The following is an 18,194-nucleotide window of genomic DNA, read 5'->3' on the forward strand; positions in this document are numbered from 1 at the left end:
CCTTCTTGCAGACATCTATGACCATGTATTATTTGTAGAAATCATAAAAATGATCAAAACTAACTTCTACAAAAGTTTAAAATCCTTCTTGCAGACATCTATGACCATGTATTATTTGTAGAAATCATAAAAATTATCAAAACTATCTTCTACAAAAGTTTAAAATCCTTCTTGCAGACATCTATGACCATGTATTATTGTGTAAAAATCATAAAAATGATCAAAACTATCTTCTACAAGTTTAAAATCCTTCTTGCAGACATCTATGACCATGTATTATTATTGTGTAGAAATCGTAAAAATGATCAAAATATCTTCTACAAAAGTTTAAAATCCTTCTTGCAGACATCTATGCCCATGTATTATTGTGTAGAAATCATAAAAATTATCAAAACTATCTTCTACAAAAGTTTAAAATCCTTCTTGCAGACATCTATGACCATGTATTATTGTGTAGAAATCATAAAAATTATCAATACTATCTTCTACAAAAGTTTAAAATCATTCTTGCAGACATCTATGACCATGTATTATTGGGTGTAAAAATCATAAAAATAATCAAAACTATCTTCTGAAAAAGTTTAAAATCCTTCTTGCAGACATCTATGACCATGTATTATTTGTAGAAATCATAAAAATGATCAAAACTATCTTCTACAAAAGTTTAAAATCCTTCTTGCAGACATCTATGACCATGTATTATTTGTAGAAATCATAAAAATGATCAAAACTATCTTCTACAAAACTTTAAAATCCTTCTTGCAGACATCTATGACCATGTATTATTTGTAGAAATCATAAAAATGATCAAAACTAACTTCTACAAAAGTTTAAAATCCTTCTTGCAGACATCTGTGACCATGTATTATTTGTAGAAATCATAAAAATGATCAAAACTATCTTCTACAAAACTTTAAAATCCTTCTTGCAGACATCTATGACCATGTATTATTTGTAGAAATCATAAAAATGATCAAAACTATCTTCTACAAAAGTTTAAAATCCTTCTTGCAGACATCTATGACCATGTATTATTGTGTAAAAATCATAAAAATGATCAAAACTATCTTCTACAAAAGTTTAAAATCCTTCTTGCAGACATCTATGTCTATGTATTATTGGGTGTAAAAATCATAAAAACTATCTTCTGCAAACGTTTAAAATCCTTCTTGCAGACATCTATGACCATGTAATATTTGTAGAAATCATAAAAATGATCAAAACTATCTTCTACAAAAGTTTAAAATCCTTCTTGCATCTATGACCATGTGTTTGTCATGATCCGTGGTCCGGATCATGTTTTGTTTAGTTATGTTCTGTTAGTTTTGGACTTCTTTAGTTCCCGTTTAGGCTTCCTTGTTTGTTTTTGTCACCATGTGTTCACCTGTCTCTGATTAGTGCTCGCCCGCTCACCTGCTTCCCGAGCACTAATCAGAGGCATTATTTAAGTTGTCTTTGCCAGTCAGTCGGCCTGGCTTCATTGTTTACGTCACGTTCTGACCAAGTAAGTGTTCATGTTATATGCCATAGCTTCTGCTAAATAGTAGCTTCATGTGTTTTAGGCACGCTTGCCTTTTTGTTGTGTTGTTTGTGTTTTTGGTAGTTGGGTGATTTATGTTAATAAATCCAATCCTACCTTTACGCCTTCGTCCGGAGCCGTCTTTTTGCATCTTGAAAGAACAACCACGCAGCAAGCTGCGACCCAATCGTGACAGTATTATTGTGTAGAAATCATAAAAATGATCAAAATATTGTCTACAAAAGTTTAAAATCCTTCTTGCAGACATCTATGACCATGAATTATTTGTAGAAGTCATACAAATGATCAAAACTATCTTCTACAAAAGTTTAAATCCTTCTTGCAGACATCTATGACCATATATTATTTGTAGAAATCATAAAAATGATCAAAACTATCTTCTACAAGTTTAAAATCCATTTTGCAGACATCTATGACCATGTATTATTTGTAGAAATCATACAAATTATGAAAACTATCTTCTACAAGTTTAAAAACCTTCTTGCAGACATCTATGATGATGTAATATTGTGTAGAAATCATAAAAACGATCAAAATATCTTCTACAAAAGTTTAACATCCTTCTTGCAGACATCTATGACCATGTATTTGCATAAATCATAAAAATGATCAAAACTAACTTCTACAAAAGTTTAAAATCCTTCTTGCAGACATCTATGACCATGTATTATTTGTAGAAATCATAAAAATGATCAAAACAAACTTCTACTAAAGTTTAAAATCCTTCTTGCAGACATCTATTACCATGTATTTATTGTCTGTGGAAATCATAAAAATTATCAAACTATCTTCTACAAATGTTTAAAATCCTTCTTACAGACATCTATGACTATGTCTTATTTGAAGAAATCATAAAAATGATCAAAACTAACTTCTACAAAAGTTTAAAATCCTTCTTGCAGACATCTATGACCATGTATTATTTGTAGAAATCATAAAAATTATTAAAATATCTTCTACAAAAGTTTAAAATCCTTCTTGCAGACATCTATGACCATGTATTATTTATAGAAATCATAAAAATGATCAAAATATATTCTACAAAAGTTTAAAATCATTCTTGAAGACATCTATGACCATGTGTTATTGGCTGTAGAAATCATAAAAATTATCAAAAGTAACTTCTACAAAAGTTTAAAATCCTTCTTGCAGACATCTATGACCATGTATTATTTGTAGAAATCATAAAAATTATCAAAACTAACTTCTACTAAAGTTCAAAATCCTTCTTGCAGACATCTATTACCATGTATTTATTGTCTGTGGAAATCATAAAAATTATCAAACTATCTTCTACAAATGTTTAAAATCCTTCTTACAGACATCTATGACTATGTCTTATTTGAAGAAATCATAAAAATTATCAAAACTAACTTCTACAAAAGTTTAAAATCCTTCTTGCAGACATCTATGACCATGTATTATTTGTAGAAATCATAAAAATTATTAAAATATCTTCTACAAAAGTTTAAAATCCTTCTTGCAGACATCTATGACCATGTATTATTTATAGAAATCATAAAAATGATCAAAATATATTCTACAAAAGTTTAAAATCATTCTTGAAGACATCTATGACCATGTGTTATTGGCTGTAGAAATCATAAAAATTATCAAAAGTAACTTCTACAAAAGTTTAAAATCCTTCTTGCAGACATCTATTACCATGTATTTATTGTCTGTGGAAATCATAAAAATTATCAAACTATCTTCTACAAATGTTTAAAATCCTTCTTACAGACATCTATGACTATGTCTTATTTGAAGAAATCATAAAAATGATCAAAACTAACTTCTACAAAAGTTTAAAATCCTTCTTGCAGACATCTATGACCATGTATTATTTGTAGAAATCATAAAAATTATTAAAATATCTTCTACAAAAGTTTAAAATCCTTCTTGCAGACATCTATGACCATGTATTATTTATAGAAATCATAAAAATGATCAAAATATATTCTACAAAAGTTTAAAATCATTCTTGAAGACATCTATGACCATGTGTTATTGGCTGTAGAAATCATAAAAATTATCAAAAGTAACTTCTACAAAAGTTTAAAATCCTTCTTGCAGACATCTATGACCATGTATTATTTGTAGAAATCATAAAAATGATCAAAACTAACTTCTACTAAAGTTCAAAATCCTTCTTGCAGACATCTATTACCATGTATTTATTGTCTGTGGAAATCATAAAAATTATCAAACTATCTTCTACAAATGTTTAAAATCCTTCTTACAGACATCTATGACTATGTCTTATTTGAAGAAATCATAAAAATTATCAAAACTAACTTCTACAAAAGTTTAAAATCCTTCTTGCAGACATCTATGACCATGTATTATTTGTAGAAATCATAAAAATTATTAAAATATCTTCTACAAAAGTTTAAAATCCTTCTTGCAGACATCTATGACCATGTATTATTTATAGAAATCATAAAAATGATCAAAATATATTCTACAAAAGTTTAAAATCATTCTTGAAGACATCTATGACCATGTGTTATTGGCTGTAGAAATCATAAAAATTATCAAAAGTAACTTCTACAAAAGTTTAAAATCCTTCTTGCAGACATCTATGACCATGTATTATTTGTAGAAATCATCCATCCATCCATCCATCCATTTCTACCGCTTGTCCATTTCGGGATCGCGGGGGGCGCTGAAGCCTATCTCAGCTGCATTCGGGCGAAAGGCGGGGTACACCCTGGACAAATCGCCACCTCATCACAGGGCCAACACAGATAGACAGACAACATTCACACTCACGTTCACACACTAGGGACAATTTAGTGTTGCCAATCAACCTATCCCCTGGTGCATGTCTTTGGAGGTGGGAGGAAGCCGGAGTACCCGGAGGGAACCCACGCAGTCAAAGGTAGAACATGCAAACTCCACACAGAAAGATCCCGGGCCCGGGATTGAACTCAGGACTACTCAGGACCTTCGTATTGTGAGGCACATGCATTAACCCCTGTCACCACCGTGATGCCCTCAGAAATCATACAAATGATCAAAACGATCTTCTACAAAAGTTTAAAATCCTTCTTACAGACATCTATGACAATGTATTATTGTGTAGAAATCATAAAAATGATCAAAATATCTTCTACAAAAGTTTAAAATTCTTTTTGCAGACATCTATGACCATGTATTATTGTGTAGAAATCATAAAAAATATCACAATATATTCTACAAAAGTTTAAAATCCTTCTTGAAGACATCTATGACCATGTAATATTGTGTAGAAATCATAAAATTGGAAGAAGCAGAGCTTATTTAATCCTACTCCTTTTCTTTTACATAGCAGCTGCTAACACGTTGGTTCACTGCCTGTTCTCAATTTATTCACAATCTACCCCATAAGTAATAACATTAATAATAAATAATTATTAGTGAAGTAAGTTATATTTCATATGGTGAGATAAATAAGATGCTTTACAAAATCAATGAATGGATGAAATAAATGTAGAATGTTTATCATGGTTCTTCTTCTTTGTACTTTGTAAACACTAAGTTTGAAAAGTTTCTTGAAGTGGATCTTATTAGTACATTGTTTGATTTCTTTGCTTAATCCATTCCATCATTTAATTCCACATACTGATATACTCAAGGTCCTAAGTGTTGTACGTGCGTACAAAAGTTTTAAATGACATTTTTCTCTAAGATTATATTTCTCCTTTTGTTGAGAAGAATTGTTGTATATACTTGGCTATCAGATTCTAGTTTGCTTTGTGTATAATTTTAGCTGTTTGTAAATTCACTATGTCGTGGAATTTCAGTATTTTTGATTCAATGAAGAAAGGGTTTGAATGTTCTCTATGTCCAACATTATGTATCATTATAATTCACAGATGTCAAAGTCAAGGCCCGGGGGCCAGATCTAGCCTGCCACATCATTTTATCTGGCCCGCAAACACCTGGAATTATGTGTCAATAAAGTACTTGATATTTTCTCACTAAATGTCATTGAATATTTACATTTTGACAGAAAAAATATATGTACTGCTTGAAATTGCATACCTTTTCAACTTTAATAGTATCCATTATTACAACAAATATTACAGTATATTATCATACATTACAAACATTTTCTGTCTAAATAAAAATAAATACTTAAATATCTGCTTGACCTATGATTTTGCAGCAAACTACCCATCAAATTAATAAAAATTACGATCAATTTGACAGTGTTCTTTACAGCATATTACTGTAAATTGAAAAAAAACTACCATTTTTTGCGTTAAAATTCTGTTGACTGAGCTGCTATATTTTGACCGTAAAATCTTGTTTTTAACGGTGTATTACTGTGAATGGAAAGATGGTACATTTGTTTTTACGGTATAAAAACTGGCAGCTAAGTTACGAGAATAAAAAAAGAACTTGTACTGTTTTTCCATCAACAAAATCATGTTGCAAAAACCAATGTCAATTTCCACCAAAATTCTGGCAACTAAGCTGGCAACTTTTTCCGTAAAAAAACAAAACAAAATTATTAAATCTCTATATAAATGACATTAATAAAGTTACAAAAGATTTAAAGTTAGTATTATTTGCGGATGATACAACAGCGTTTTGTTCAGGAGAGAACACACAGAAGTTATTTCCAATAATAACAGAAGAAATTAACAAATTAAAAAGATGGTTTGACAAAAACAGACTATTTTTGAATCTCATTAAAACTAAAATAATGCTATTTGGTAACAGTAGAAGAGAAAGTCAAACACAAATACAAATAGATGGAATAGAAATTGAAAGAGTAAATGAAACCAAATTTCTAGGTATAATGATTGATGATAAATTGAACTGGAAATCTCATATAAAAAAATAAACAACATAAAGTAGCAAGAAACACGTCAATAATGAATAAAGCAAAACATGTTCTAGACCAAAAATCACTTAATATTTTCTCCTGCTCGCTGATGTTACATATCTGAGTTATTGTGCAGAAATATGGGGAAATAACTACAAAAGTACACTTCATTCATTAACCGTGCTACAAAAAAGATCAATTAGAATTGATCCTCCTAAAAAGTTAAGTTAAAGTACCAATGATTGTCACACACACACGAGGTGTGGCGAAAATATTCTCTGCATTTGACCCATCAGCCTTGATCACCCCCTCGGAGGTGAGGGAAGCAGTGAGCAGCAGCGATGGCCGCGCTCGGGAATAATTTTTGGTGATTCAACCCTCAATTCCAAACCTTGATGCTGAGTGCCAAGCAGGGAGGTAATGGGTCCCATTTTTATAGTCTTTGGTATGACTCGGCCGGGGTTTGAACTCACAACCTACCAATCTCAGGCATAATGTTGGATATAGAGAACATAAACCTTCACAAACCCTTTATTTATTGAATCAAAAATACTTAAATTCCACGACATAGTGAATTTGCAAACAGCTAAAATTATACACAAAGCAAACTATAACCTGCTACCCAAGAACATACAACAATTCTTCTCAAAAAAAGAGGAGAAATAAAATCTTAGAGAAAAATGTAATTTAAACCATGTGTATGCACGTACAACACTTAAGACCTTCAGTATATCAGTATGTGGAATTAAATGATGGAATGGATTAAGCAAAGAAATCAAACAATGTACTAATATGATCCACTTCAAGAAACTCTTCAAACTTAAACGTGTTTACAAAGTACAAAGAAGAACAACCATGATAAACATTCTGAATTTATTTCATCCATTTTCAAAATAATCTTACTCATCTCACCATATGAAATGTAACTTACTTCACTAATTATTTATTTATTTATTGTTATTGTGATTACTTATGGAGTATATTGTGAATAAATTGACAACAGGAAGTGAACAAAAGTTTTAGCAACTGCTATGTAAAAGAAAAGGGGTAGGATTAAAAAAGCTCTGCTTCTTCCTACCCCTTTTCGAACATGTTGAAAAGAGAAACTGGAAATTGTTATGCATCATGTTGTATGCTTGCATGTTCCAAATAAACTCAAACTCAAACTCAAACAGTGGTACGGTTTTTCCATTTACGTAAAATGTTGTAAAAAAAAATTAAAAAAATTAACACTATATTTTACAGTAACATTTTGTACATGTAAAGTTTTACTGTAAAATGGACAGTATACTTAAAACAATTGATATAATTAATAATGAAATCCAGAGGAAAATTCATACATTCTTCACTGTTACAAGCGGCCCTGTGATGGCAGCCATAACTGTGATGTGGCCCTCAATGGAAACCACTTTGACATCCCTGTTCTAATTGATCTTTTTTGTAACACGGTTAATGAATGAAGTGTACTTTTGTAGTTATTTCCCCATATTTCTGCACAATAACTCAGATATGGTAACACTAAAGAGCAGTAGAGAATATTAAGTGATTTTTGGTCTAGAACATGTATTGCTTTTTTCATTATTGACAAGTTTCTTGCCACTTTATGTTGTATATTTTTTATATGAGGTTTCCAGTTCATTTTATCATCAATCATTATACAAGAAATGTGGTTTCAGTGACAATAAAAGGCTTTCTATTGTGTTCTATCACTTCTCTGTCTGAATGCTACGTTGCTATGGCAAAGCATGGCAGCTTGTTGCGGTCACCAACATGCATTATCGCGATATGACTGAAATCTATCAAAGTGATATCATTTTCATGGTTTATGTGGAATCGGACCAGCTTGTCATTTGTTGTGTTTTGTAGGACCCGACCAGCTGAAGGACCCAGTAAGTTAGAGAAGGTGAGAAGGTTTCTGCAAGTTGTCGGCAGGTGGCACTAACCTTCAGCGTCTCCTCCTGGTAGATGGTAGAAGGATAAGCCAAGCGAGATAATGGCTGCTACCTCCAAGATGATGAGGGTGACGTCTTGCAGGGCCTCCCATACCAGCTGCAGAAAAGTCTTGGGTTTCTTTGGCGGGATGAAGTTCTTCCCAAATGCACCGTGTCGTTTCTCCAGGTCCACGGGGTTCCCAGACAGACCTGCAGACATAAACAGAACAGCTGACCACGTCGATGGAGACTTTTACACAAAATTCAGATCAGTTAAGGGACTGTAGACCATTGTCAATCAATCTTCTTGATGCCATGTGCCCTTTACACTACAGAATGTATACTGTGGTGGGGGATTTAATCCTGAACAAGTTTTTTAATATGGATGAGACTGACTTATTTTGGAAACGAATGCCCTACCACACCTTTATAATGCAGGACGAAGCCAAAAGCGCAGGATTTAAGGCCCAAAAAGATCGTGTGACTCTGGTTATGTGTGGAAATGCTTCGGGCTTTATGATAAAACCCGGGCTTATTTATAGGTCAAAAAATTCTCGACCCCTAAAAAACAGGTTTTGATCTTTGGTTTCATTCTTTAATACAGTAGTGTACTGTAGTAATTTTTTTAAATCCACAAAGGTTTGAACATTGAAAGTGTTTAAACGAGAGAAATGTGAGGAAATGTTAATGCCTTTCTGAGAAAAGGTTATAAAGTGTGTGGTTAGGGGTTTTACAGACTTAAAACATGTATAAGAAATGAAAAAACATATACTGTACAGTCGTGTAAACTTAGACTTAGACAACACATTATTGATCCACAAGGGAAATTGTTCGACACAGTAGCTCAGTTACAAATGATGGAAAGGATAAGAATGGAAAAGATCATCACACATGGGCACAAAAAGAAGATGAAAACAAAAGGTATAACGTAGACTAAAAATGTACCATCGTATTATTTTTTTTGTGTTTATTTTTTATTTTTTAGACTAAACGAAAAAAAACATGCAATAAATAAAAAAACAACCTGTAAACGAAAAAAACATGCACAGTAAATGAAAAAAACATAGTGTAAACTAAAAAAATATATAATGAACGAAAACACGTGAAAAACGAAAAAAATATATATTAGGAAACGAAAAACATATACCTTACAGTACTATAAAAATGGTAACCATTGCCTCACCCAGCATCAAGGGGTTAATTCACCAGAATGATTCCCGAGCGCGGCCACTGCTGCTGCTCACTGCTCCCCTCACCTCCCAGGTGGTGGAACAAATGCAGACAGTAATTTCACCACACCTAGTGTGTGTGTGACTATCAGTGGTACTTTAACTTTAACTGTAAACGAAAAAAACATATTAATAAAAAAAACAACAACCTGTAAACAAAAAAAAAAAGCACAGTAAATGGAAAAAACAAACATCTGGTGTAAAGGAAAAAATATATAATGAACGAAATAAACATCTTAAACCCTTTTTTTAAATTTTTAGATAAAGATTATTTATGTATTTAATATTTGTTTGCTTACTATGGTATATTATTTATGTATTCACTGTTATGTTACAGATAACAAGGAAATGGGATAAAATTGCTATGGTATGAAAAGGTGTAAGATAAATAAGCTCATCTTCTTCCTACTCCTTTTCGTACGTGCTGTAATAAAACAACTGGAGCTATGTGATGCATCACATTGCATCGTGATAAACTGAAACTGAACTGAATATATAAAAAAAAATAAAAACATATACCTTACAGTACTGTAAACGGAAAAAAAACATATAATAAATAAATTTAAAAAACCTGTAAACGAAAAAAATGCACAGTAAATGAAAAAAACAGTGTAAATGGAAAAAAAAAGAACGAAACCAAGTATAAAAAACGAAAACATATTTATTAAGAAACAAAAAACATATACCTTACAGTACTGTAAACAAACAAAACATAATAAATAAAAAACCTGTAAAGGAAACACATGCACAGTAAATTAAAAAAACAAAGTGTAAACAAAAAAAAGATATAATGAACGAAAACACATATGTAGATATATACAGTATATATATTTTTTAACTACTACACGTATTTCACTTAAAGCAGGTATTTTTTGGAAGGTAACCTCAGGAGGTTAAAGGAGGGAGGGAACACGTTATATCCAAGTTCCTCTACATGTGGACACACATGTCAGCTATTTCTGCTAAAGCAGCATCTTTGTTCCTTCAAGAAGGTTCTACTGACGCCCATCGGTATCGGCGTCAACATTTTACAGTCCTAACCAATGGCTGCTTGAACAGAACCCGTTTCCGACGCTGTAGGGTTCTGCACACCCTTGGAGACCCATCTTGTTGGATTCGATCCAGACAAAAAGTGTGCAAGCTGCAGGGTGAAGAAGTCATTTTAAAAATGACTTTCATTTTGGAGGTGTGAGGCACTGCAGCAAATAATGTCCATGTGATCAATAGCAATCCTTTTATTTTGTTGTTCATTTCATGCTGGGATCGTGTCGTTTGCAGAGCGTCCCTGTGGACCAGCAGATGAAAGTGTGGAGATGAAACATCAAACTACTGTGTGTGTGTTTCTTTGACTGCATCAGGAAAACAGGCGAGGCTGAGACCCGAGATTTAACCAGCACAGCAAATTGTAAATCCCCAGGACTGTTCCTCCTGCACGAAGATGTCTTCAGCTACAAATGTCCCCTGAAGTCTGGGGGTCCAACACTCCTAGACTAGACCATCCATGGCAGGAACTGAACTGCATTTCCTCAAACCACCAAGGAACATACATCTACCATCCAGTCATTGATTAAGGGATACTTTACCTTAACTTAACCAACTGTTCCACTACAGAGAGGCCTGGGAACCACTCAAATATTAAGGCTGAATTAATCATTTTACTCTTGATTTAAATCATCATACATGGTGTCATCATACATGTATCATCATACGTGGTATCATCATACAGGTATCTTCATATGTGGTATCATCATGCATGGTATCATCATATGTGGTATCATCATACATGGTATCATCATGCATGGTATTATCATACATGGCATCATCATGTGTGGTATCATCATATGTGGTATAATCTTACGTGGTACCGCCATATGTGGCATCATCATGCATGGTATCATACGTGGCATCATCATACATGTATCTTCATACGTGGTATCATCATGCATTGTATCATCATATGTGGTATCATTATACGTGGCATCATCATGCATGGTATCATCATACGTGGTATCATCATACGTGGTACCGTCATACGTGGCATCATCATGCATGGTATCATACGTGGCATCATCATACGTGGCATCATCATGCATGGTAGCATCATGCATGGTAGCATCATGCATGGTAGCATCATGCATGGTATCATCATGCGTGGTATTATCATACGTGGCATCCTCATACGTGGCATCATCATGCGTGGTATCATCATACGTAGTATCATCATACGTGGTATTATCATACGTGGCATCATCATACATAGTATCATCATGCATGGTATCATCATACTTTATTAAATTAAAGTGCAAATGAAATCACAGCTTCACTACTTTAGTCATAATTTTTGCGCTTAAGAAACGTCTCTATGACTTTAGCCCCAGACTTCTTCAGTTTGATATTGTCATTACTGCCCCAAGTGGTGGAAAGGTGTATTACAACAGAGTACCGCGGACCCCGGCTGGGAAACACATGTTTTTGGGGCCCTCCCTGGTCTACACTCGGGATCAAAGAATGGGTAACATGGGGGAAACAACAACTTATGAATATCCTTTTGTTTTGTTATTTATGTCAAAGTCTGTTTTTAGAGCTGGTGGAAGGGAAATATGATGTGCCATCAAAGTTATGTAGTGCGAGTCTAAAAAGAGTGGAAGGTGTTTGGACTGAATGAAGAAGCAGATGTGAGCGAGCTGTGATACATGTCCATGCCTCCAGTTGCCATGGTAACCTCAACACCAGCCACCCACCACCTTTAAAGTGTGTGTCACCATGGATGAGGCAGGTTGATACAGGCACAACAAGTGACGACTCTGCACCTGAGAATTCTCCTCACACGTCCACTAAGATGCAAGCAGATGCACCCTGGAGAACAGAATCCACTGCGGCACAAACTGAGCCGAGAAGATTGGGACAGATTGATCCTGTTCTTTGTCAGAAGGATGTGAAAAGTCTTGTTTGTCTTCAGTGATGCTGAGATCATGGCATGTCTACGTGTGTTTCTGCTTAGAGGAGCATTCTGCTTCCCCTTCAAGACATGTCCTCAGGCACACTACACCACACCCGGGTCACGCATCTCATCTTGGCTTGCAACTAGACCCGGGTCACGCATCTCATCTTGGTTAGCTACTCGACCAGTGTCACGCATCTCATCTTAGCTAGCAACTAGACCCGGGTCATCATCTAATCTTGGATAGCAACTTGACCCAGGTCACGCATCTTATCTTGATTAGCAACTAGACCCAGGTTACATGTCTCATCTTGGTTAGCAACTAAACCCAGGTTACACATCTCATCTTGGTTAACAACTAGACCCAGGTCACGCATCTCATCTTGGTTAGGAACTAGACCCGGGTCAAGAATCTAATCTTGGTTAGCAACTAGACCCGGGTCACGCATCTCATCTTGGCTAGCAACTAGACCCGTGTCACGCATCTTATCTTGGTTAGCAACTAGACCCAGGTTACATGTCTCATCTTGGTTAGCAACTAAACCCAGGTTACGCATCTCATCTTGGTTAGCAACTAGACCCAGGTCACGCATCTCATCTTGGTTAGCAACTAGACCCGGGTCAAGCATCTAATCTTGGTTAGCAACTAGACCCGGGTCAAGCATCTAATCTTGGTTAGCAACTCGACCAGGGTCACGCATCTCATCTTAGCTAGCAACTAGACCCGGGTCACACATCTAATCTTGGATAGCAACTCGACCCGGGTCACGCATCTTATCTTGGTTAGCAACTAGACCCAGGTTACATGTCTCATCTTGGTTAGCAACTAAACCCAGGTTACGCATCTCATCTTGGTTAGCAACTAGACCCAGATCACGCATCTCATCTTGGTTAGCAACTAGACCCGTGTCAAGCATCTAATCTTGGTTAGCAACTAGACCCGGGTCACGCATCTCATCTTGGCTAGCAACTAGACCCGGGTTACGCATCTTATCTTGGTTAGCAACTAGACCCAGTTTACATTTCTCATCTTGGTTAGCAACTAAACCCAGGTTACGCATCTCATCTTGGTTAGCAACTAGACCCAGGTCACGCATCTCATCTTGGTTAGCAACTAGACCCGGGGAAAGCATCTAATCTTGGTTAGCAACTAGACCCGGGTCACGCATCTCATCTTGGTTAGCAACTAGACAGAGGTCACGCATCTCATCTTAGCTAGCAACTAGACCCGGGTCACGCATCTCATCTTGGTTGGCAACTAGACTCAGGTTACACATCTCATCTTGGTTAGCAACTTCTGAAGACCTCAACCTCAACACACATTAACTGGTGAGTGGGTGTGTTCCTCACATTGTGGGGACCTTCAAAATATATATATATATATATATATATATATATATATATATATATATATATATATATATATATATATATATATATATATATATATATATATATATATATATAGGTTTATTTGAAATAGGGACAGATACAGAAACAGACATCTGAAAGAGTTATCCAATGTATGCATCATAGTGTTTGTAGCCAAAGCTAATTTAAAGCTAATTTACAACACTTGTCAATGAAGTCATTGTGGGGACAGTGGGAGGGCACGAATAATAATAATAATAATAATAATAATAGTATAAAAGGTAGCTAACCTGCAAGTAAGAGGGAAGAAGAAGAGAAAGATGAACAAGGGCTCTATTATTATCGCCACATTTTCAACAACTTTGACTCTTGTGTCATTGCAATGAATGACACACGGGGGCGCCACTGAGTGCCATTCAAATTTTGATAGTTTGAACAAGGCACTACGTGAAACTTAACAAAAAGTGGACTTTTAAATGATGGGTATTGTAAATTGATTAATTTTATGTAATTAAAGTAGTAAAAAAGGCTGCTGAGCACATTAAATACTGTAGTCTTAAGTAACAGTTGTTGTTTTGTATGCAATCTTTTTTTTATAGGACATGATAGTCACACAAAGACACGAAAAAAGGAAACCATGGCAACGGTCATACAACAAGTAGACAGAAAGTGGTCTTTGTGCACCGATCAAGTCTTCCTGACAGTGACAGGCACAAAAGCAAGTTAGAATAGTTCCCAGTCAAATGGACCCATGTCAAGTCCAGTAAAGTGTGAGGAACACAGCAGCAGGAACATCATGGAGGACACCAGGTCTGACATGAAGAACTGAAACAGCTGGGTAGTCAGAACTTGGTCAACTTTTAGTCTGCACTAGGGCTGAAACGACGCGTCGACGTTGTCGACGTCATCGACGTCATCGACGTCATCGGTTACGTAAATACGTCGAGGACGTTTTTGTTCGTCGACGCGTCGCATATTTACGTCACACTACCGTCATGGCGGAGCGCAAAGCAGACGATGCGAGCGGTGCGAGCGAGGGGAAAAAAGCACGCCAAAAGTCGTCAAAAGTGTGGGAGTATTTCAATAAACGAATCAATCAAAAGTGTGAAGGAAAAAAGACCCTTTTTTTATTTCAACCGTAAAGACTGACTGCACAGTTCCTGTCTTCACAATAAAAGTCCCGCTCCATCGCGCCTGCGCTTTCAAAATAAGAGTCTCCGAAAGCCAGCGCAAACAAGCTAGCAAGCTACGGAGTTTGCCGCCAATGTATTTCTTGTAAAGTGTATGAAAACGAATATGGAAGGTGGACAAATAAGATGCCAAATAACAACCACTTTCATGTGGTATTAGACAGAAAGGAGGAACTTTTTTTCTCCTCCATTTGAAAACGTGGACGTTACCAGCACTGCTTCCTGATTACAATCAATGCAAGTCATCAGAATCAGGTAATACACCAACTTATATTCTTGTCTTCATGAAAGAAAGGAATCTATATGTTAAACATGCATGTATAATTATTAAAACACCTTTAACATGTAAACAAAAACGGCAAAATAAATAAATATAAATTATATACTGTATATATCAATGTATATATATATATATATATATATATATATATATATATATATATATATATATATATATATATATATATATATATATATATATATATATATATATATATGTGTGTGTGTGTGTGTATATATATATACACACACATATATATATATATATATATATATATATATATATATATATATATGATATGTGTGTGTATGTTACTCAGTACTTGAGTAGTTTTTTCACAACATACTTTTTACTTTTACTCAAGTAAATATTTGGGTGACTACTCCTTACTTTTACTTGAGTAATAAATCTCTAAAGTAACAGTACTCTTACTTGAGTACAATTTCTGGCTACTCTACCCACCTCTGCTAATAATGTTGTTGTATGCACACTGTGTCGAGCGGAAATGGCCTATCATAGCAGCACAACGGCAGCGTTCTTGCCATCACCATCAACTAGTCAATCGTCCGCGTGAGTATACGTTGTCATCATTACACAAAAACATGAATGTCATTTGTATCTGCGTTGTAAATTCATAAACTAAAGCACCGTTTCGCTCTGAGAGGAGCGTTTGGCGTGCCTGTTCAGTGTTTACAAAGACGCGCTCCTCTTTAACGCTAACGTTAATTAGTTGTGCAAGTACCTTTTACAACATTAACAATTACGTATACTATGTACAAACGAACAATTAACTTTCACTTTAATCATACTATCATTGTTGTGTTATTAAGCAAAATAAGCAAAAGTTTTACTTTTGTTGAAATGTTTACACTGTTGTTACAGAATATTTCGTTTTGCACTTTTTTGTATTGGATGTTTATCTTTATTTTTGCACATTTTAGCAAATAAGCAATACTTTTACTTTTGTTGAAATGTTTACACTGTTGTTACAGAATATTTCCGTTTTGCACTTTTTTGAATTGGATGTTTATCTTTATTTTTGCACATTTTAAAGCAAAATAAGCAATACTTTTACTTTTGAAATGCTTATACTATTGCAGAATATTAAGATTTGCACTGGATGTTTACTTTTATATTTGCACATTAAAAGCAAATAAGCTACTTTTAATTTTGTTAAATGTTTACATTGTTACAGAATATTTTGTTATGTTGTTGTCAATGTTGACTGAGTGGCCATACTTTTTTTTTTGTAAATAAAAGCCATGCCTTTTGAAAAAACTGGCCTACATTTATTTTTTCATCTTCATTTTAAATAAAAAAAATAATCGGTAAAAGGAAAAATAATCTATAGATTAATCGAAAAAATAATCTATAGATTAACCGATTAATCGAAAAAATAATCTATAGATTAATCGATAGAAAAATAATCGTTAGCTGCAGCCTTAGTCTGCACCTTTTAGACTTTTATCTACCGATCATGGAGCTTGTTTGAAAAGATGTGCTGTAGCTGGGATAGGTCCCAGCCTCCACTTGACCCCAAGAGGGACAAGCAGTAAAAAAAATGGATGAATGGATGGGTTTGATACCGTGCATGATACCACGTATGATGATGCCAGTATGATGATACCATGCATGATGATACCATGTATGATGATACCACATATGATGATACCATGTATGATGATACCACGTATGATGATACCACGTATGATGATACCACGCATGATGATGCCACGTATGATGATGCCACGTATGATAATACCACGTATGATGATACCACGTATGATGATGCCACGTATGATGATACCATACATGATGATACCATGTATGATGATACCACGTATGATGATACCATGCATGATGATACCAACCATGTATGATGATACCATGCATGATGATACCACGTATGATGATACCATGTATGATGATACCATGCATGATGATACCATGCATGATGATACCACATATGATGAGACCATGCATGATAATACCATGTATGATGATGCCATGTATGAGGATGGTAAGTATGATGATGTCATGTATGATCATGCCATGTATGATGATACCTTGTGTTTTGATACCATGCATGATGATACCATGTGCATGATGATACTACATATGATACCATGCATGATGATGCCACGTATGATGATATCATGTATGATGATGCCACGTATGATGATACCATATATGATGACATCATGTATGATGATGCCATGTATGATGATATAATGTATGATTATACCATATATGATTATATCATGTACGATGATGCCATGTATGATGATATAATGTATGATTATACCATGTATGATGATGCCACGTATGATGATACCATGTATGACGCCACGGATGATGATACCATGCATGATAATACCATGTATGATGATGCCACGTATGATAATATCATGTATGATGATACCATGTATGATGATGCCACATATGATGATATGATGTATGATGATACCATGTATGATGATGCTACGTATGATGATACCACATATGATGATACCATGTATGATGATACCACGTATGATACCACGCATGATAATACCATGTATGGTGATATCATGTATGATGATGCCATGTATGATGGCAGTATGATGATACAATGTATGATCATGCCATGTATGATGATACCATGATGATTTTATGCATGATGATGCCACGTATGATGATACCATATAAGATGATATCATGTATGATGATACCACACATGATGAGAAAGAAGCACAATGCGATCACTAAAGCAGTCACTCTGCACACCACCAAGATGTATGAACGAAAAAGGCCCCATTTACTTTATTCACTTACTGAAACAAACTATAGTCCTCTCAATGTTTTATATATATATATATATATATATATATATATATATATATATATATATATATAT

The 18,194-nt window shown here is 34.5% G+C and overlaps 1 protein-coding gene across 5 annotated transcripts in view; it reads right to left on the minus strand.

The window, feature by feature from the left end:
* LOC133622224 (plasma membrane calcium-transporting ATPase 1-like) overlaps nt 1-18,194 on the minus strand; it is a 229,593-nt gene that overhangs the window by 104,203 nt on the left and 107,196 nt on the right. For all 5 annotated transcript variants that reach the window (XM_061984716.2, XM_061984713.2, XM_061984717.2 and 2 more), the window contains exon 3: nt 8,300-8,497. In XM_061984716.2, the coding sequence (XP_061840700.1) occupies nt 8,300-8,497 (198 nt within the window). The remainder of the gene's footprint in view (nt 1-8,299; nt 8,498-18,194) is intronic.

The sequence above is a fragment of the Nerophis lumbriciformis genome, linkage group LG23 (assembly GCF_033978685.3).
Source record: "Nerophis lumbriciformis linkage group LG23, RoL_Nlum_v2.1, whole genome shotgun sequence".
In the NCBI taxonomy this organism is placed as follows: Eukaryota; Metazoa; Chordata; class Actinopteri; order Syngnathiformes; family Syngnathidae; genus Nerophis; species Nerophis lumbriciformis.